The sequence below is a fragment of the Brassica rapa genome, chromosome A01 (assembly GCF_000309985.2).
Source record: "Brassica rapa cultivar Chiifu-401-42 chromosome A01, CAAS_Brap_v3.01, whole genome shotgun sequence".
In the NCBI taxonomy this organism is placed as follows: Eukaryota; Viridiplantae; Streptophyta; class Magnoliopsida; order Brassicales; family Brassicaceae; genus Brassica; species Brassica rapa.
The window spans coordinates 28,722,504-28,744,891 of record NC_024795.2 but is presented as its reverse complement, the minus strand read 5'-3'; the positions used below and the strand labels follow the sequence as shown (position 1 = coordinate 28,744,891).

The 22,388-nt window shown below is 30.4% G+C and overlaps 3 protein-coding genes across 3 annotated transcripts; 1 reads left to right on the top strand and 2 right to left on the bottom strand.

Annotated features, from left to right (window-relative positions):
• Positions 1–7,119: 7,119 nt before the first annotated feature.
• LOC103850061 (NAC domain-containing protein 46) lies at positions 7,120–14,482 on the bottom strand. The gene is made up of 3 exons (XM_009126765.2): positions 8,557–14,482; positions 8,166–8,443; positions 7,120–7,948 (listed from the first exon to the last, which is right to left on the bottom strand). Exons 1-3 carry the CDS (start codon positions 8,753–8,755, stop codon positions 7,394–7,396), a joined length of 1,032 nt encoding a protein of 343 aa, XP_009125013.1. The 5' UTR covers positions 8,756–14,482; the 3' UTR covers positions 7,120–7,393.
• Positions 14,483–14,730: 248 nt separating this feature from the next.
• On the bottom strand, positions 14,731–16,629 carry LOC103850060 (NAC transcription factor 47). The gene is made up of 3 exons (XM_009126763.2): positions 16,199–16,629; positions 15,712–16,064; positions 14,731–15,460 (listed from the first exon to the last, which is right to left on the bottom strand). Exons 1-3 carry the CDS (start codon positions 16,365–16,367, stop codon positions 14,909–14,911), a joined length of 1,074 nt encoding a protein of 357 aa, XP_009125011.1. The 5' UTR covers positions 16,368–16,629; the 3' UTR covers positions 14,731–14,908.
• A 1,581-nt stretch (positions 16,630–18,210) lies between these two features.
• On the top strand, positions 18,211–19,088 carry LOC117127176. Its single transcript, XM_033276620.1, has 3 exons — positions 18,211–18,654; positions 18,727–18,949; positions 19,048–19,088. Exons 1-3 carry the CDS (start codon positions 18,211–18,213, stop codon positions 19,086–19,088), a joined length of 708 nt encoding a protein of 235 aa, XP_033132511.1.
• The last annotated feature ends 3,300 nt before the right edge of the window (positions 19,089–22,388 follow it).

Genomic DNA, 22,388 nt, shown 5'->3' with positions numbered 1-22,388 from the left:
ACCATATTCTGCATTTGTATTAATGTATGCTAAACTCATTTTCATGGTAAATGAGCATCGTTCAATTGTTTTTATCAATTAATTTAGTAAAATTTTATAACACTCCCTAAATCGATGGAATAACCACTATAAAATTATTATTTTCTTGATAAACGGAGACGACAAAGGCTCCAAACCTCTTTGAACATCATCATATGTTAGTGAAGGATGCATTTAGGCATTAAAAAAATATTATCATATTTTTTGAAATTTTCTCAAAATCTATGGTCTAACCCCTACAAAAATATTGAGTTTTTGGTGAATACTTTATATACTAAAGCTTATAATCTTTAGTGTTGTTTTAAAATTTCTAACCATATTCTAAATTTGTATTAATGTATGCTAAACTCATTTTCATGGTAAATGAGCATCGTTCAATTGTTTTTATCAATTAATTTAGTAAAACTTCATAATACTCCCTAAATCAATAGATTAACCATTATAAAATTATTATTTTCTTGATAAACGGAGATGACAAAGTCTCCAAACCTCTTTGAACATCATCATGTTCGTGCAGGATTCAACTAGGCATTAAAAAAATATTATCATATTTTTTGAAATTTTCTCAAAATCTATGGGCTAACAACCCCTACAAAAATATTGAGTTTTTGGTAAATTCTTTATATACTGAAGCCCATAATCTTTAGTGTTGTTTTAAAATTTCTACCATATTCTACATTTGTATTAATGTATGCTAAACTATTTTTCATGGTAAATGAGCATCGTTCAATTTTTTTTATCAATTAATTTAGTAAAAATTCATAACACTCCCTAAATCGATGGAATAACCACTAAAAAATTATTATTTTCTTGATAAACGGAGACGACAAAAGCTCCAAACCTCTTTGAACATCATCATGTGTTAGTGAAGGATGCAACCAAGCATTAAAACAATATTGTCATATTTTTTGAAATTTTCTCAAAATCTATGGCTAACCCCTACAAAAATATTGAGTTTTTGGTAAATTCGTTATATAATGAAGCCCATAATCTTTAGTGTTGTTTTAAAATTTCTACTATATTCTACATTTGTATTAATGTATGCTAAACTCTTTTTCATGGTAAATGAGCATCGTTCAATTGTTTTTATCAATTAATTTAGTAAAACTTCATAATACTCCCTAAATCGATGGAATAACCACTATAAAAATATTATTTTCTTGATAAACGGAGACGACAAAGACTCCAAACCTCTTTGAACATCATCATATGTTAGTAAAGGATGCAACTAGGCATTAAAACAATATTGTCATATTTTTTGAAATTTTCTCAAAATCTATGGTCTAACCCCTACAAAAATATTGAGTTTTTGGTAAATTCTTTATATAATGAAGCCCATAATCTTTAGTGATGTTTTAAAATTTCTACCATATTCTACATTTGTATTAATGTATGCTAAATGTTTTTCATGGTAAATGAGCATCGTTCAATTGTTTTTATCAATTAATTTAGTAAAACTTCATAACACTCCCTAAATCGATGGAATAACCACTATAAAATTATTATTTTCTTGATAAACGGAGACGACAAAGGCTCCAAGCCTCTTTTAACATCATCATATGTTAGTGCAGGATGCAACTAGGCATTAAAAAAAATTTATCATATTTTTTGAAATTTTCTCAAAATCTATGGGCTGAAGCCTATGATCTTTATTGTTGTTTTAAAATTTCTAAACACATTCTACGTTTCTATTAATGTATATTAAACTCACTTTCGTGGTACATGGGCATCGTTTTAATTTTTTGTCAATTAATTTAGTGAAACTTCATAATAATCTCAAAATTGATGGACTAACCAGTATAAAATCGCCATTTTCTAGAGAAACAGAGACAACAAAAGTTTCAAACCTCTTTGAGCTTCATCATAAGTTAGTGAAGGATGTAACTATGCATTAAAACAATATTTTCATATTTTTGAATTTTTCTGAAAATCTATGTACTTAACACCTATGAAAATATTGAATTATTTGGTATATGCTCTATATACTGAAGCCTATTATCTTTAGTGTTGTTTTAAAATTTCTAAACACATTCTACATTTGTACTAATGTATATTAAACTATCTTTCATGGTACATGGGCGTCGTTTTAATTATTTTTTCAATTAATTTAGTAAAACTTCATAATACTTCCTAAATTGGTGGACTAACCAAAATAAAATTGCTATTTTCTAGAGAAACGGAGACAATAAAAGTTCAAAATTTCTTTGACCTTCATCATATGTTATTGAAGGATGAAATTATAAATTAAAACAATATTTTTATATTTTTGAATTTTTCTCAAAATCTATGTGTTAATCCCTACGAAAATATTGAATATTTCGGTAAATACTCTATATACTGAAGCCTATGATCTTTATTGTTGTTTTAAAATTTCTAAACACATTCAACATTTGTATTAATGTATATTAAACTATCTTTCATGGTACATGGGCATCTTTTAGTTTTTTCCCAATTAATTTAGTAACACTTTATAATACTCCCTAAATTGGTGGCCTAACACCTATAAAATCTCAATTCTCTTGAAAAACGGAGACAACAAAGGTCCCAAACCTCTTTGACCTTCATCATATGTTAATGAAGGATGCAACTATACATTAAAACAGTATTTTCATATTTTAGAATTTTTCTTAAAATCTATGCATTAACCTCTATGAAAATATTAAGTTTTTCGGTAAATATTCTATATACTGAAGCTTATGATCTTTAGTTTTGTTTTAAAATTTTTAAACACATTCTACAGTTGTATTAATGTATATTAAACTCTTTTTCGTGGTACGTGGACATCATTTTAATTTTTTGTCAATTAATTTAGAGAAACTTCATAATAATCTCAAAATTGGTGGACTAACCATTATAAAATCGTCATTGGAGACAACAAAAGTTTCAAACCTCTTGGACCTTTATCATAAGTTAGTGAAGGATGTAACTATGCATAAAAACAATATTTTCATATTTTTGAATTTTTCTGAAAATCTATGTGCTAACCCTCTATGAAAATATTGAATTATTTGGTAAATGCTCTATATACTGAAGCCTATTATCTTTAGTGTTGTTTTAAAATTTCTAAACACATTCTACATTTGTACTAATGTATATTAAACTATCTTTCATGGTACATTGGCGTCGTTTAAATTTTTTGTCAATTAATTTAGTAAAACTTCATAATACTCCTTAAATTAGTGGACTAACCAGTATAAAATTGCTATTTTCTAGAGAAACGGAGACAACAAAATTTCAAAACCTCTTTGATCTTCATAATATGTTAGTGAAGGATGAAACTATACTTTAAAAAAATATTTTTATATTTTTGAATTTTTCTCAAAATCTATGTGTTAACCCCTACGAAAATATTGAATTTTTCAGTAAATGCTCTATATACTGAAGCCTATAATCTTTATTGCTGTTTTAAAATTTCTAAACACATTCTACATTTGTATTAATGTATATTAAATTATCTTTCATGGTACATGGGCATAATTTAGTTTTTTCTCAATTAATTTAGTAACACTTTATAATACTCCCTAAATTGGTGGACTAACAACTATAAAATCTCTATTCTCTAGAAAAACGGAGACAATAAAGGTCTCAAACATCTTTGACCTTCATCATATGTTAATGAAGGATGCAACTATACATTAAAACAGTATTTTCATTTTTTTGAATTTTTCTCAAAATCTATGCGTTAACCCCTATGAAAATATTAAGTTTTTCGGTAAATGTTCTATATACTGAAGCCTATGATCTTTAGTGTTCTTTTAAAATTTCTAAACACATTCTACAGTTGTATTAATGTATATTAAACTCTCTTTTGTGGTACATGGGCATCGTTTTAATTTTTTGTCAACTAATTTAGTAAAACTTCATGATACTCCCTAAATTGGTTGACTAACCAGTATAAAATTGCTATTTTCTAGAGAAACGGAGACAAAAAAATTTCAAAACCTCTTTGACCTTCATCATATGTTAGTGAAGGATGCAACTATGCATTAAAACAATATTTTCTTATTTTTGAAATTTTCTCAAAATCTATGTCTTAACCCCTACGAAAATATTGAATTTTTCGGTAAATACTCTATATACTGAAGCCTATTATCTGTAGTGTTATTTTAAAATTTCTAAACACATTCTACATTTTTACTAATGTATATTAAACTATCTTTCATGGTACATGGGCGTCGTTTTAATTTATTTGTCAATTAATTTAGTAAAACTTCATAATACTCCCTAAAATGATGGATTAACCAGTATAAAATTGCTATTTTCTAGAGAAACGAAGATAACAAAGGTTCCAAACCTCTTGGACCTTCATCATATGTTATTGAAAGATGGAACTATGCACTAAAACATTATTTTCATGTTTTTGAATTTTTCTCTAAATCTATGTGTTAATTTCTACGAAAATGTTGAATTTTTCGGTAAATGCTCTATATCCTAAGCCTATTATCTTTAGTGTTGTTTTAAAATTTCTAAACACATTCTACATTTGTATTAATGTATATTAAACTATCTTTCATGGTACATGGGCATCTTTTAGTTTTTCTCAATTAATTTAGTAACACTTTATAATACTCCCTAAATTGGTGGACTAACACCTATAAAATCTCTATTCTCTAGAAAAACGGAGACAACAAAGGTCCCAAACCTCTTTGACGTTCATCATATGTTAATTAAGGATGCAACTATACATTAAAACAGTATTTTCATATTTTTGAATTTTTCTCAAAATCTATGCGTTAACCCCTATGAAAATATTACGTTTTTCGGTAAATGTTATATATACTGAAACCTATGATCTTTAGTGTTGTTTTAAAATATCTAAACACATTCTACAGTTGTATTAATGTATATTAAACTCTCTTTTGTGGTACATGGGCATCGTTTTAATTTTTTGTCAATTAATTTAGTGAAACTTCATAATACTTCCTAAATTGGTGGACTAACGAGTATAAAATTGCTATTTTCTAGAGAAACGGAGATAAAAAAAATTTCAAAACCTCTTTGACCTTCATCATATGTTAGTGAAGGATGCAACTATGCATTAAAACAATATTTTCATATTTTTGAAATTTTCTCAAAATCTATGTCTTAACCCTACGAAAATATTGAATTTTTCCGTAAATGTTGTATATACTGAAGCCTATTATCTGTAGTGTTATTTTAAAATTTCTAAACACATTCTACATTTATACTAATGTATATCAAACTATCTTTCATGGTACATGGGCGTTGTTTTAATTTTTTTGTCAATTAATTTAGTAAAACTTCATAATACTCCCTAAATTGGTGGATTAACCAGTATAAAATTGCTATTTTCTAGAGAAATGGAGATAACAAAGGTTCCAAACCTCTTGGACCTTCAGCCTATGTTATTGAAAGATGCAACTATGCATTAAAACATTATTTTCATGTTTTTGAATTTTTCTCAAAATCTATGTGTTAACCAACCCTCTACGAAAATATTGAATTTTTCGGTAAATGCTCTATATACTGAAGCATGTTATCTTTAGTGTTGTTTTAAAATTTCTAAACATATTTTACATTTTTATTAATGTATATTAAACTCTCTTTCATGGTACATGGGCATCGTTTTAATTTTTTGTCAACTAATTTAGTAAAATTTCATATTACTCCCCAAAATTAGTGGACTAACCACTATTAAATCGTTATTTAATAAATAGTCATATTAATAAAATATACTATACGTCGATGTTGATATCAATTTATATTTAATTATAAACAATATAAAAGATAAAAATTATTATTTTGATTTATTTACCATCAAATAATTTTAAACAACAACAATTATTTTGATTTATATGTCCGCACCTATTTAGTTTTATATATAATAGTTACTGACCTTTCACTAATTTAATATAAGTATAAAACCGCAAATAAATAATAATACATAAAATAGTATCTATATATAACATTCATTCCGTGCAGGGGTGCGGGTGGCGTGGGTCTTAATCTAATATTAGGATATTAGGAATGGTGTGTATTTCATCATGTACAATGATTACAATATATAGAGATTACAGTAGGGTTTAGGCTATTATTAATTACAACATTAGTCTTTAACATCTTGTATCTCTTATATAAGAGCAAAGGAAAAGAGGAAAGATTATAGAGAGAACTCATCGTTTAGAAAACGGTCAAGAATGCTCAAGTTCTCCGTATGCTCGGAAACGGACGGTGCAATGCGTTAATTAACATGAAAAACGTTCTATATATTAACATCAATTGTAAAATGGCATTAGGATATACGATAGTTTTAATCATCAGAAGAAAAATATCACATAGAAATTCAACATTTTGTTTAAAACTCTTGAAAGCGAAGTTTATAAACACAAAGTAAGAAAACGTAAAGTAGCTGAGCGTGTAATAACTAAGGACTGTTCCTTAAGACAGAAGACTTAGGGATCTGGAGTTTGTTTTTACAAGAAATCCATCATTAAATACTGTCCTTGCTAAGCATCTTTTAATATATTTAACTAATTCTTAGATAATTTAATACTAGTAAGCTAACTCATTAGCCAAATTTAAGGAACAACTCACATGCTTCGTGAGCTGTGTTCTTCCTCTCAGTTTATTCAGATTCTATAGGTCCATATTTTGCCACTTTATGAGCAGAATAAAAGGAAAATTACTTTCTTGATATTCGTCTTCACCCAAATAAAGACAATACTATAGATATTTCGCACTTAGCCGTGCATGATATTATAACTATTGCTCTAGAAGTAAAGTATGACTTAAAAAAAACTAATTAAGAGACGGTGGTCTAATAACTACTATGAATTGAATTGTCTGGTTGATAAATAGTACCATTCAAACTCACCTAACCGTAGACTTTACATTAAAACTACAAGCTTGTGGGATTAGTATTCACGAGTTTCGAACCGGGACGTTGCATCTCATAGAAAAGACCATATTGTCTTGTTATTATATCATAACCAAGAGTTGATAAACCCTGCTTGAAAGTCTTGATCCTTCAAAATCTTGAATTTATGTGCACTTCACCAATAATTTTTATATAGAAAAATCGACTACAAATTTATTTATATAAAATACCAAGAAACTTCATAACAAAGATATAAAATCATACGAAGAAATATATATGTGTATATATATACAAGTTAATCACAAGGAAATGTATTGCAAATTACAAAGTTTTTTTTATCCCAAACTAAAAACTAAAAACTAAGTAAACAATTTCGTCTACCTAAAGTTCATTGCCTAGGAACACCTAATAATCCAAGTGGATTTATAAACAAACTAATTCCCTGATTAAAATCACTAAGCAAAGTAATCAGTACCACTCACAGATTCACAACTAATAATAACACCTTCAAATTAGTTAGTAGTCGTCCCAAAAGATCCCCAAGTCATCATCATCGTAGGACGTCTTGTTACCATCCATCATCGCCGCATTGGCCGCAGTATTCACCATCCCTGGATACGAAGAAGATATCTCCGGCGTGGCGGTTGTGTTCACATCGGAACTTAAACCGGTTTCTTGAGACACACTCACCAGAGAATTCTCCAGCTTGATCATACCGTTGTTATTGTTGCCGGAACCAGTCCCATAACCAGAACCAAATCCATAATTTGGCACCGAGTTATAAGGGTAAGTGAGGGTTTGGGCTGATGGGTAAGTGTTGTTGATCTGCACGGTTGTAGGGTGATGAGGGATGGGTTTGAAGTCGTGTTGTTGGCCGGCACCGGAGAAGCTTGGGCCGGGCTGACTCAAGAAACCCGGATCGATGAGAGGAGGGAGAGACGAGAAGTCTAAGAGATGATCAATGTTGTCAAGAGAATCAATCCTTGTAAGTTGATTTGTAGTAGTAGTAGTTGCTGTAGTAGTGGGAGGAGGAGCGTTCTTGTGAAAAACCCTACACACCACCCATTCATCCTATAATTATCACAACAACAAAAAGTTAAGTTAATTAAACAATTCTAATTAATAAAGCTCGTATTTATATGATTATATTATCTTTTACGATTTGGATTAATTAAGAACATTATAAGATACACATTTCCATACCAAATGCATCAGAGTAAGGTAGTTCTCACAAAGTTTCTAATAAAAATCAAACTAATAGTTCTGTAAAAATAGTTGAATTACATACCCTTGCGGTTTTAGGGAGGTTGTGATAAGAATAGATGCCATCAAGACGATACTCATGCATAACCCAATTGGTCTTTTCACCTTTTGGAGCTCTTCCTCTATAGAACACAAGTGTTTTCTTCATTCCAACAAAACAACCTTTGCCTCTAAAAATCTCCTTGTCCTTCCCGGTCGCCTTCCAATAACCGGACAGGGTTGCACGGTTCGTCCTCATGCCGGTCGGGTACTTCCGATCCCTCTGGCAAAAGAAGTAAAACTCCTCCCCCATCTTTGCAATTTCTGCACCCCCAACAAAAATAAATTCAAGAATCAGAATCTTGATGTATTATAATTTCTGAAAAGGTCAAATAACAATGAAAGAAACAATTTATTTAGATAATGACTTGACTTACTTGGTAGATCCCATGGCTCGTTTTTGTTAAGGTCGGCTTGACCAATTGCAGCCGAGGTGAATCGAACGTTGAAGACCTTCTCTTTGAGATAGTGAATTATGATCTCTGCATCAGTTGGATGAAACCGAAACCCTGGAGGCAAATCCACCACCTCTTGGTCCCCTCCTTGGTTCACAACTACACCTCCTTCTTCCAACATATCTATATGTATGTTTTAATCAAGAACAATAAAGATGAGGTAAGTTCTTGATGGATTAAGAAAAAAAGCAGGAATATATATATATATATATATATATATATATATATATATATATATAGGTATGTGTTTGTTGCAGACACACGTCGACGTTGAAGAAGAAAGAAAGAGGTTGAAGAAAGATAGCAGAAGAAGCAAAGGTTGGAGAATTTTAAGGAACTAGACAGTTAAAGGAAATGGAAATAAAACTTTGAAAATTTAGGAAAACATTTGGCTTATTTATACAAAGGGAAGGATAAGAGCTTTGAATTAAAAATAATTAAAACCAAGAATTGTCTTCTTCTTTTTTTTTGGTGATGTAGCAAAGACACGTAAGCTCTAAGCAACTTCCTGAATTGTTGAAAAAGCCCCCACATAAAAATGCTTAAAATATCTTACTACATGATACATTTATGAAAATCAGGGAGATTCGCATGTGTATATATGTATTAATGTAAATAACCCGTTATTTTCTACACCTAATTAGTAATGTTACTAAATTTCTCTATTTTATTGTTTTTTTTTCTTATTCTAGTTTCATTTTTTTACTATGAATAATTGTAATATTTATTTTATTTTTATTGTTTTAATAGTATTTTTTAACTAAGAAATAACGGTTAATTTAGTGGGAGACTTTTAGAACTTGCCGCTTAATATCAAATTTTGGATTTATAAATCCTATCATTTACTCTAATTACAAAGAAGCTAGATAAAATTCATATGGTGATGTTGAACAAAAAAAATCATATGGTGACACCTCTGTCGAATAGTATTATGGTTAATGCACTTTCTTTAGAGAATCAATTCGTTTTTAATCCTTCGTTTCATATGACTATGCCCTTATAGTTATAGGCTTATAGCTTCTTTAGATTTCCACAACAAAATGGCCGGCTTCCATTGCCACAATGACCAACATCTCTCTACCTTTTGACAAAAAAAAAAAAGATCCTTTGAGAAAGAAAATAAAGAGTCGTGGGAAAGAAAACGTTTGAAGCTGTGCTATAAATGTGGACCCATATTACTGAATCCCTCTTAAAATTTAACTATTCATAATGTATTATCATACTGAAAGGAATCAGTCTCTAAGGAAATCCTTAAAACGTATTTTACCAAAACAAAATCTTAAAATGTATGTTAATGTTGGTGTTATTAAAAAAATGTTAATTTCAGTTTTTTTACAAAGGTATATTTACGAGAATGTTTAAATAAATAAATCAAACAAAAATGAGATTTATAGTATGTAGATATGGAGCAATAGAAAACCCGTTAACAAACAAAAAGTAGAAACTAAAGTTTGGTTAGTTTTAATTTTCAACTAAAGTACATGTAAAATAATACAATTTATTTTATAAATGAATTAGATATGTAATATTTATAAGATTTTAGTTTTGAATATTGGATGTAAAAGAACTGTGAGTAACATTAACGTAGTTAAATCTTGATTTGATTTTTAGAATTGGAATTTTATTATTGGTTTAAGAATAAAATAATGTACGCTGTCCTTTTTGATATTTTAAAAATACGAAAATATTGTATTCTATAGCAAAAGTTTAAACTATTTCATACTTACATTATATACACATAAACGAATTTATACTGTATGTATAGGAGTTACAATTTAGGATATTAATCTCCAGTCTTTACTAATTTAATCGCATCTATTTCGGTATAATTCTAGTTTGAATGAGTATATTTAGTCGTAAAAAAGTATATGCCTTTTCTTAAAAGTTGGCTCAATTATGTGGTGACGGAACCCATTTACCAATATTGGAATTTGGAATCATTAGAAAAAGACCAAGTCAAATAGTCCTAATTAATTTTTTAGATGTACCGACACAAAAAAAGTTTTTTTAAGAGCATTTTTAAAAATATATTTCTAACTACACAAAATAATAGAACTGTTTTAAAAATATTTTTCTAACTACACAACATAATATGAGCATTTCTTTTTTTAGGAAGAACATAATTTGAGTATTCCTATTATAAAAATTTTAGAAGAGTGTCAATTATAACTGCCGCTGTATATTTAAAATTTCGGCCTAGATAGTATCATTTGATCAATAATATTATATATACGTATCAAAAAAAATCTCTCAGACTTTTTGTAGCATGACAAGAACTATTCTTTACCAATGCAGCTAAACAAATCAATACGAATTTATAAATGAAACAAGATATTGACGAAATTAGTACAAAGTTTCGTGATATGATGAGCGAAAATACTAGCTGGTACTTAAGAAAAAATATTACCAGTTGGCTTTTGTGATATGATGATTCTAATTGGGGTTTCTCAAAAAGTCTAGTTGGTTTTTAATAACAGTTTGATTAGTTTTTTAAGTTGTTCTTTGGGGGGTTTCTTTGAAAAGAAGGATAGGACACCTAATCTTCAACTAACATAACCGTCTAATTGTCTCTGTTCACCAGTATATTTATTGTGTCAATATCACATACTCAAATCTCATCGATGATAACTATTTTTTCATTACTGTACAGCAGCATCTATTCAGAATGTGCTGCATATCAACATATATGCATGCTTTTTACCTTTTCCAGGTTAAATTCCGCTAAATACAACCCAGAGGAATCCATTAACCAGAAAATTGTATGCAGAGACTATTATGTTTGAATCATATTAATGGAACCAGTTTGAACAGAAAAAAAAAACAATCGCCCATAAAACAAAACAAAAATACATACAAAAAAATAGAAATTGGCTGTATAACTTCTAAAATTATTAATGATTTTTCTCAAGAAATCCCAGCATTGATAAAGACCATATTAAACCGAACTACCTATGGATCGACTGCAATTATCATATCTTGTAACACAAAAAAATCAAATAACTAAAATCCAAACAACTCCAAAAAAGTATTTTAAAAGTAGACGTACTAATAGGTTATCATATTAGTATATCTTGTGTTTGAATTATTAGTATTTTTGAAATACACTGATGTTTCGAGCTCGTCATTTTTTTTGAAACTAGCTCGTCATCTTCTCATTGAAGGTTGACATGTTTTGATCAAATCGAATGTATTTTAATTACTAGTAACTCGGTACACGTTTGTCAATATTCGCAACCAATTACCGACCCAATCATCAATTTCTAAAACAATTAACTCATAGTTGACCAACTATTGCAAATTCGATTTTTTTTTCATTTACCCGTATATTACAGTATCTGTTTTATTATTTACTCAAAAAGAAAAACAAATAAAACTTTTTTTAAAAAGTAAAACCAATAAAACTTTACAACCTTCGTTACTGTATATATGCATTAATAGATGGTAGAAACTGGATAGGAATAAATCATCCCGATAATATATACAGTATGATATACAATGACATGTCGAACGCAAGTTGTGGAATATATTTTTTACAAAAAAAAAAAAAAAAGTTGTGGAATATAATTAGGGATAAATAATACTCATAAATAATGCTGTTCTTAGGTTTTATTTATTGTATTCTGTCGAATTTCTTTTATAAATTCTGGTATGGCGCGTGGACCCCACAAATAGAATAGAAGTAGGTTCTAATATATACGCGGGCGTAGCTTAGGAAGGTTGACTTTTGCTTCCGAAGGCAAACACTTAAAAGCGAAGAAGACGGATCCTTCGGTGACGGATTATGACGTAAATTATGACATCACAGGCTCTTCTTATTGGGTCATGTGGACCCAGCCCAGGCCTTTTTAAACCATCGATACACACAGACAGAATCACTGTCCCATCGATGCAGTTGATCAGTCCTAATGTTATATGGAAAATACGAGTAACAAGATCATACCTGAGAAATTCCATGTGTCCTTAACTCAAATATTGTCATTTTTCTCGAATTGTATTTTCATCATTAATATTTCTATTTTTCGTTCGATCAGTATAGATAGTGTGACCCACACTATGCTCCTTGAAAACTATATTATTGGGAAAATTACAAAAATAATATGTATAGCATAGTGCTGTAATGATGATGATGTCATTCAACCTTGCTCAAAGTCATGGCTACCACCACTATTTCTCAGTCATGCGTATATATTTAAGGTCTATATTTAAACATTTCTACACACAAATATATATAATTTAAATGTTAAAAATTGGTGTGTATTAGAAAACTTTTAAGTTAAATAGTAATGTAGGCTTCGGAATCAAGTGGGTGGACTTATTATAACTATATAGTACAGTATAGCTTATATAAAATATAGACTTCAATTATTTATTTTATATTTCAGTTGCTGCCGCAACAATTTAGGATGTTAATATTATTATTTGTAAGAACCTTACAACATAATATGTGGATTTTCTTTTCAAATGGCTAATAACCTTACAACATGATATGTGGATTTAATTTATAGTATAGGGCTTGATTTGTAATCTTCGACAATGGAAGTAGAGTTTTTGTTACTCATGAAATGGTGTTATCTACATCAACAGTTGTATACTAAAGCAAATATTAAGATCATTTCGTGTTGAATTTTTTTTTTGTAAGAGATACTACTGCAAATATCCTAATATTAGGTTCTATTTGTTGACATCGTAAATTTCTTCTATATTTTGTAATTGTATTCGTCTCGGAAAATTTCTATAGATAGCAAGATACTATATATGTATTAAATAGTTGGAAATATATATAATATCCGAGACGAATTGAATATATTGTTAGGTCGACGTATATATACATACTACAACAAAGGGTTCATATAGTTTATATTTTTGGCTTTAGTTTTATCAGCTGGACTTCATAAAAATTAATAAATAAATCGATCAAATCTCAAGTTTTGGACACTTGTGTTGTGTGCACATAATGTGTTATATAGCTTGCAAATATAGTATCATTGGAGGGTAGAAGAACAATTTGTGTGGTCGACTTGCGTCACCTCGAAATGCAAGATAACATATTTAATCCGCCTATATATGGTTCTATTTATTTGAATTTTTATCCAAGTCGCTATTTGATAACTAAACAGCGAAATTGTCTATATATAAATCAATTGTTTAGAAATTAGAAGAATCGAGCCTTGAACTGTCGTAAAAATTTTGTGACACTATCCATTCTGCCAAAAAAAGATGGGGACAGCCTCTCAAAACAAGTCAAAAAATAATTTCCAAACACTTTGTAAAATAATAAAATCTAAATATAATTTTGGTAGTAGCATTATCATCATCACTCGTTTATATTTTTTTTTATCGCAGCAAATCAATTTAATGTGATATAGTAACATTCTCAAAAATAATAATTTAGCATAAGGGATAATTATTAGTTGTCTAATGGTTTTCATGCTGTCATGCTCCTACAGTGATTTAAATGTGATAATCTGGCTTCATGAGATTTGTTTTTGTATGGACGATGTGTATATTACTTATGGAGCCTATTTGACCTTTTTCTTTTTGCTAAAACTTATTTGAAAAGTTTATAGATAGTATGATCTCAAATATACCAGGGGAAAACCATTCACAGTCCCTTATTGATGAAATCACCGGCCTCTACAATGTTATAGAGTCAAAATTTGTTTTCCAATGACTCTCTTGAAGATCAGGCAGAGACATTGGATTTGGCCATGACGATGATGGGTGTTGTCAAATTGTCCATTTGGTTCTTGATGATTCACAAATTCGTTGTGTGCAAGTAATTATGGTGATGATATTTCAAGGGCTATGAAAGAAAGAATAGTTGGGATGTCATCTCCACGTGGACTTACCCAAAACCGCAAATATATGTGTACACTGTCAACCAGGGACGAGGACAAGCCCTTTTAATACGGCTTGCGAAAATGATTTTACATACTATACATGTCACTCATTCTACATTTCTCTAAAAAGGTTTTAAGAATATTGGCTATTTTCATGCTCAACATGCGTGTCCATATGTCTAACATGTATGCATATGTGGAATATGTCGTAATAATAATATATAGAGAATCAGAATTCTGAACGCATTAGAAGAAGAGAGATGAAACCAAACTTATAATCTTGATATGATCATATATCCATTACAACTATTTTATATATTTTCCCCTTCCCCTCGCAATACTTAGTAATTTATATTATAACAACTCCTAACTTTTCAATCATATATCAAATGGGCCCTAATTCTCGTAATTGGGTTTTGAAAACAATATCCTCGCTAGCCTTGATACTTAAGGTGAGGACTGATCAAGAGTTCTTGATTCAGAAAACTAGATTGTTGAATCAGACTATGATCCAAATGATCTATACTATTATTGTAACTAAAGTTGTTGATCTTCTTTGAATTGTTCATCATTTCTTCAGCATAATCCACTCTTTCTCTTTTGTTTCCTATAACTCTGGTCTCTGAAGTGGGAGAGCTCAACTGCGGTAACTTGTGACCCAAGTAACGGTTTCTGTAGATGTCAGGGTTTGAGAAATCTCCAAACAAGAAAGAAAACTCTGACTCAGTACGATTTTCCGGAGTTTCGTTTAGAAAATTTGTCAAGAACGTCAAATCTGTAGCGTCTAGTAAGTTGGAGAAAGAAGACTGCTGGCGTTTAAGGGTTTGATCGTTTGCCAAATTTGGCAAAAGGGTTTCGCTGACTACGAATGGTTCGTTGTCATTTTCCTCATGTTCCTGATCCTCGCTTGTAGCTGAAGCAACCTCTGGTGATGACAATGAAGCGTGTGATTTCTTGTAAATACGGCAAGGAACCCAATCATCCAGCTGCAAGAGAGTAAGGAATATTAAAATCATAAGTATTGGGGGAAAATCATAAAACAATCAACATATATGTTGCATAGGTTCTTTATTAAAAAAACAAAAAAAAATATTTATTCTATATCATGTATACTTTAATTAAACAATATAGTTGAATTATTTTTTCCTTTTAACTGAATTAAAAATATCATAATTTTTTGGTTCACATAAAAATACATCAATTATAATAAAAATATTAAGTACTTCTGAAATTTTACCCTCATTGAGTATTCTGTAGATTTTAAAGTCCTATCTCCCAAATTATTGACTTGGCTACCGTTCCTAGCATGGGCCACTCTTTTGGGCGATAAGGATTCGGCAAGTCGATACTCATGCATGATCCAATTGGTTTTAACACCTTTTGGAGGCTTTCCTGTGTAAAACACAAGAGCCTTTTTTATACCAATGTTTTCATTAAACCCTTCACGGTTTGGTACCGCGATTAATTTATCTGTTCCTGTGGCTTTCCAATATCCAGACGCGGCCGCTCTGTTTGGTCTTGCTCCATTGGGATACTTCCTGTCCCTCGGACTGAAAAAATACCATTCTTTCTCTCCAAACGGAGCCTTAGCTGATACAAACCAAACAACATGTTATAACACTAATAAAAAATGTGAATAAGAGGAAATATGCATATTATAAGAAAAAAAAGAGGAAATATGCATACACAAGTTATTATAATGGAAATATATTTTGCGTAGTTACCTGGTAAGTCCCATGGATCAGACTTATAGATATCGACATCTGCGATGATCGAAAGAGGGACTGGTAAGGAGGAAACCTTCTTCCTTAGGTAATGGAGGATGAGTTCTTCATCTGTTGGATGAAATCGAAACCCTGGTGGTAAGCTTGATCTTGGATCCTTGCTTATCATTGTTTCTTGGTTTGATCTTAAAAATCTTTTATATAAAGAGAAAGTCTTTATTGAAATGAAAGAACAGAGGAGAACTGTTTTGGTGAAGAAGAAGAAGTGAGCCAAAGATTGAAATTTTTCGTAGAGCAGGTTGCGAGGCAATTTATGGTGTGTGGATTTTTGTCCTCTAGTACTCTACTGTATATGTATAATAATTTATATAATTAAGATATTAGAAATTTAGAACAAAATAGAGGGTATTATATTCTTAAAAGTAGACCGGTAGAAAAAGTCCAAAAATAATGTTAAAGTAGTCGATAAAAAGAAATAAAATAAGTTCTAATTATTTCGAACTGGGTAATACTTGATTTTCCAGTTATTAGAACTTTATGGCGAGAAGCTAGCAAATATCGTCATCGAGCTCGAGCATGGTCTATGAACAGAAACTTGTATAATGAATATCTTAACCAATAATTTTTGGTCGTCATTTGCATGTTTTTTTTTTGAGAAAACGTCTTTTGCATGTTGTCTATATATTCTCATCATTTTATACGTTTGGACTAATTAATTTTTTTTATTCAGTCCAACGTAATTAAACTTCTTGTGCTAGATAAAATTCCATTTTATTGAGGATTTGCATCCTTAAGCTATTGAATTCAATACTAGGTATATATTTTTATAAAGTTTCTGAGAAATATTCTTCAATCTTCTCCTAGCAAATATCAAAAACATCTACAATGATCCAAGTATGAACACAAATGTTCCGTTTTCAAATATTTAATAGCTATATAATTATTTATTTGTCATTGTATTGAGTGTGAATAATTGAAGTTATCTTAGAGAAGTGGACCCAAAAGAGACAGCTGTGTCCTCTGAGATTACATCTGATTGGTTAGTTTTGCTTTTGTCCTAACCATATCCACGTACTCCCAGATGCGGCTGCTGACGTAAGCATCATACTTTCTCAAGAGTGATTTTCTTTTGAGTTATTTTCACCATAGGACAGTTATTTTCTTTTGTACTTGATAAGAAAAATGAGATGATTCAAGTACAACATTATTGAATTTGAAATAAACTTGTCGCAGTACAAACACATGTATACATTCCCTGGTTATCCATTAATGAGAAGATTATGAGAATGTTAAATTTTTTGGAGTATTAGTTCGCTATTTGTATAAGATATGATCTTAAAATTAAAATCCGCAACAGTAAGACCATTTCCAATAAAGTTTTTTCTATGGAGTTCATAATATATGTGCTATATATATATATATGTATGTATATATTATATATGTATAAATAATTGTGGTTCTAAGAATTTTTAAGAATTCTTATTTATGGGATTTCACACTAATTGTGGACCTTACAATTATTTACATATATATAATATATATATATATAATACATATATTAAGAACTCTATTGGAGAGAAACCACGTTGGAGATGGTATAAGACCCTAACGTACTATTTTAGATGTGATGCGAGCTGCTTTTTATGATTCATGAATTTTTCCAATTTTGTGACGTTAATTGAATTCTCCCTACTTTCCAAATGTAGATTACAATTATCATCCATGGATGATGAAAATAGGGTTGTGTGTTCGGAAAAAGAAAATTTAAATACGAAAGAGATTTCCTTCTGCCCTCTAATATAAAAGAGATAAGAACAACTTTAAATGATAAAAGCTTTGCATAATTGTTTCTGCATACTCATACAGATAAAAGATAGGAATAAAACAGAGTGAAAATTTTCTCTCAGACCCGCATCCCGAGGTGCGCCATTTCGGATGGATCTCCTCCGTTCCAGCTCCGTCGCTCCTTCAGACTCCCTTTGAAGCAGCTCTGCTCCTCCTCCATGGCCCTTATGGTGAACGCTCCTCCTTCGTCGTTTTCCAGACTTCCTCCAGATCCGCCGCCGTACGAGTATCCTCCGCTTGAAGCTTTTTCTCCCGTCGCTCCACCGGAACCTCCAGACCCTCCAGACGTCGTCCCTCTTGTGCCCTCCAGTGACTCTCCCTTCCCCTGTGGACGCTTATTTCCTGTTGTGTGCAGGTCATCTCCTTGTCAGGTCGTGGAAGGGTCTATTCTCAGATCTTGTCCCGACCTTCCACCCCACCCTCCTGTTACAGTCTTCCAAGTTCATCATAGCTTCCCTCTCTCCGCTTGCCTTTATTCTGTTGAATTGGTTGGAACGCGAGTTGTATGGGGGACTTTGAACTTGGGGTCAATGGTTTTAGTTGTTAATGTTCCGATAGACAGAGTTTCCGTCGGTTCTATCTTTGTCGCCTTGGAGCGATTTCTTCCTGCAGTATGTAGGTCCTTCATTGTATTCAGTCTGGTCTTTGGTGCTGTTATCTTGTGTTTCTCTTCTTTGTGGCAGCTGGAAGAAAAACCTAATGACATATGTTACCTATTGAATATGATCTTGACGGGTTTTGTTCTCCCGGTTGTCTCCTGTTTGGAGCTGTGTCTCTTCCCAATATTTCCTCTTGTATGGAGTGAATTGGAAGCTCAAGAGTTGCTGGTACTGAAAGGATTTTCCTCCCAGCTAATGCTCTCCTCTGCTGTTGATGCAGTCTCTATGATCTTTTGGATTACACTTGGTACAGTTATTCATGCGATTATTATGGTTTCTTTTAGTGATTGGTATCAATTCTATCTTCTATTTTATCAGTTTATCATTTTGGTTGGCTCTTTGTAGCCTTGTTGTATTCTCCTCTAATGGAGTTTAAACTCTTTTAAGATAAATGCAAGTTTGGTTTGATCAAAAAAAAAATTGTTTCTGCATACTCTTTATCATCATGGGCTTGTACAATTGTAATTCATATACATATACAATACATTGCATATCCAAGTCGTATATACTAAACTTTTTATTTTTTCTTTGTTATAATGTAGAAAATTAAAGAAAAATATGAATAGAATAAGGTCAGTAGTCAATAATATTTATTGTTCTACATCAAAATTTAGTCATGATGAAGATAGTCAGAATGTTACAAAAAATGTATTAAACATCTATGAAGCGTCCAATAATATCTAACGCACATTTTTTCTTGACTTTCAAAATATTAGCTTACATTTATATGAAAACCGATATATAGCTTTTCTCCCCAGACAAGTTGTATATTTACTATTGATCATTTATACCTGAGTATATAAAGATATCTGATGTAGAAAAATACTATATATTAATGTCTATCAAAATATGAATATGCATAGGCAAACACATATATAGAAATGCAATCGAATCATACAAATCCCATACTTCAGTTATTTGTTAACTTATTTTATGTACGTAACGACCAAGTTATAATGATAAATTAAACAAACCGATTTATTTTTCAGAAAGAACTAATAACTATGCCAGTTACAAAAAAAAAAGAACTAATAACTATGCTGGAAGTTTTTATGGTTTGGTAATACGTTAAGTATATTTTATTATTACAGTAAAATAGAATTGGATAGACGTATCAGACCAACATATTGATTGGGTTAACTGAGATAAGAACTACGTACCACGAAGCTTTGAATCAAATCCATATATAAAAAACAAAAGTAAACTTTGACCAGTGCTGCTCTAACATGTGTGAAGATGAAAAGGACAATAATTTGTTGACAAAAGACAATAATTTTGTTTCAATGCTAAACTAGTTAATTAACTACGTGTTTTGTCTAATGAAGCAAGTACTATTAAACTAATCTTAGTTTGATATGTTTCTTGGTGGGATGCAAACCAAATATAAACATTTGTTTCTTCCCGAAGAACAAACGTGGAATCATAAACACCCACATGATCTATTTAATGTTTACTTTAAAACGTAATTTAGTAAGCTAATTAGACTATGTTAATATTATTAAACCTACATTATTAAGATAAAGTGTTTTTCTTAAATGATAATGACATGCCACGGCGGTATTCACACACACACGCAAACCACACGCTAGCCCAACTTTCCCTCGAATATACTTCTGATTTTGACTTTTTGGTTCTAAATTTGTAATTACACGTCAGTGATTTATTTACCAGCTACTTATATATTGTAGGGATAATAAGCTTTAAAGGTTCAATTAAGCGTTGCTAAAAAAAAAAGGTTCAATTAAGCAAACCAATAATTGAACCTCATTAGTTCACCGAAAGAGGTATCACCTGACTGTCAATTATAAGTTGCATAGTTTACAAAAAAAATGTTATAAGTTACATAAATAACTAGGGGATCATAAAAGATATCACAAGCGCTAATACACCACTTTGGCAACATAGAAGAGTATTTTCATATAGTAAAGATAAAAATGAATCACAGCGACTGTCTGGTAAAATTATCTATTATTTTCAAGTTTTTTAAAAAAATATTAAATTGATCGTAGTTTGATTTTGGAAATTACATCGTAAAGCAATATAGAGGAATGAGTTACTCTCCTCACTTCTTGAGTTAAATATTCATAAAGGGATGAGTTAGGGCCTGACTGGTTCAACCGCAGCGGTTGCGGTTGCGGGAGTTTGCGGATGCGGGTGGTTGCGGTTTCTAGCGGTTTTAAGAAATTTGTACGACTGGTTCTGCGGTTAGAAATTAGTGCGTTTGCGGGATACTTATGACTGGTTAACTACTAAATGCAGCAGCAGTTAAATTATAAATTAACAATATTTACATTTTATACAATTATAAAAATATCAAAAATAATAATATTATAATAAATATAAAATTTATATTTAGAAAGTTATAGTTTAAATTTTTTAAAAATATAGAAAATATTTTTATTTTAAAATTTTATAATATTAATTAAAATTTAATTGATATATTTTAGCATTTTTATAATTTCAATTTAATTTTTTTATTGAATTTTTTTATTTTTGTATTTATATTGTTTTGAAAAAAAAAAAATTATCCTCCCGCAAACGCCCGCAACCGCAAACGCTAGCTGGAACCAGCTTTTGAATTTATGAGGTTCAGAGCGATTTGGAACGCTTTGGAGCGGTTTAGAGCGGTTTGAGCGATTGTTGCAAAACGCCAGCAACCGCTACCAACCGCAAAAGCTGCGTTTGCGGGTGGTAGCGGGAAAACCAGTCATACCCTTAATCTCCTCAATCTTCTGAAATTTCAAGTTTAATTAAATCATTTGATCAGTTCAAAAAAAAAAATTAAATCATTTGGTAATGAATTAAGTTCCACCTTGTTTTCAACTTGAAAATTATTAATTAGAAACCCTCACAAAACAAACAGAGAGTAGTACTCTATATGCGAAATTCATGGACAAGAATTCGACAAATACGCTACACCTTTATGATCTCCTATGAATTTCATATGTATGCGTTGTATATGTAATTTCATATTTTTTCTTTTTTTTTTTTTTTTTTTTTTTTTTTTTTTTCAAAAAAAAAATATTACTAGTCAAATATTGCGTATCAACGTTAAAACCCACTGATTATGCACGTACGCATAACGAACAATACGCAAGCAAATTATAAAGAAACCCAACTAGCAACAAAGTAGTTGTAGAAAATACACGTTAAAATTTACAAGAAAGTGTTTTAATATGTACATAAAACACTTCGAATGATTTTTTTTATCATCAAATGTGACTTTTGTTTCGTTTGTAGAAAATTGAATTTTATCTTACGCCAGTAGGCTTTAAGGTAATTCACAATAAATTTATTTTTTTATTGTTTATAAAATCTAAAGTCTCCCTCAAATAACAAGAAAACAAGAAACATGAAAAATGAAAATATGAAAAATGAAATAGTCAACGTGCCAGCAACAACACGTGTGACTTTCGATTCCTCCATCAAGCGTCAACATTTTGCACCTAGCTAGAATTATAGGTGAGCATGTTCCTTTTAATATACGTATTATATTTTTCTGACAGGAAAAATTTACTGTATGCATAGTTTTAAAGACTTAAAAATAAAAATAATAAACGCTACTTTGCTAAAAAAATAATATATAATATTGGTTATGTGAAAGAAAAAAATAATAAATACCAGACGAGACGAGTTGTTTGAATATATAGATCTGTGTATATATATTTTTGGGTCTAAATGTTAAG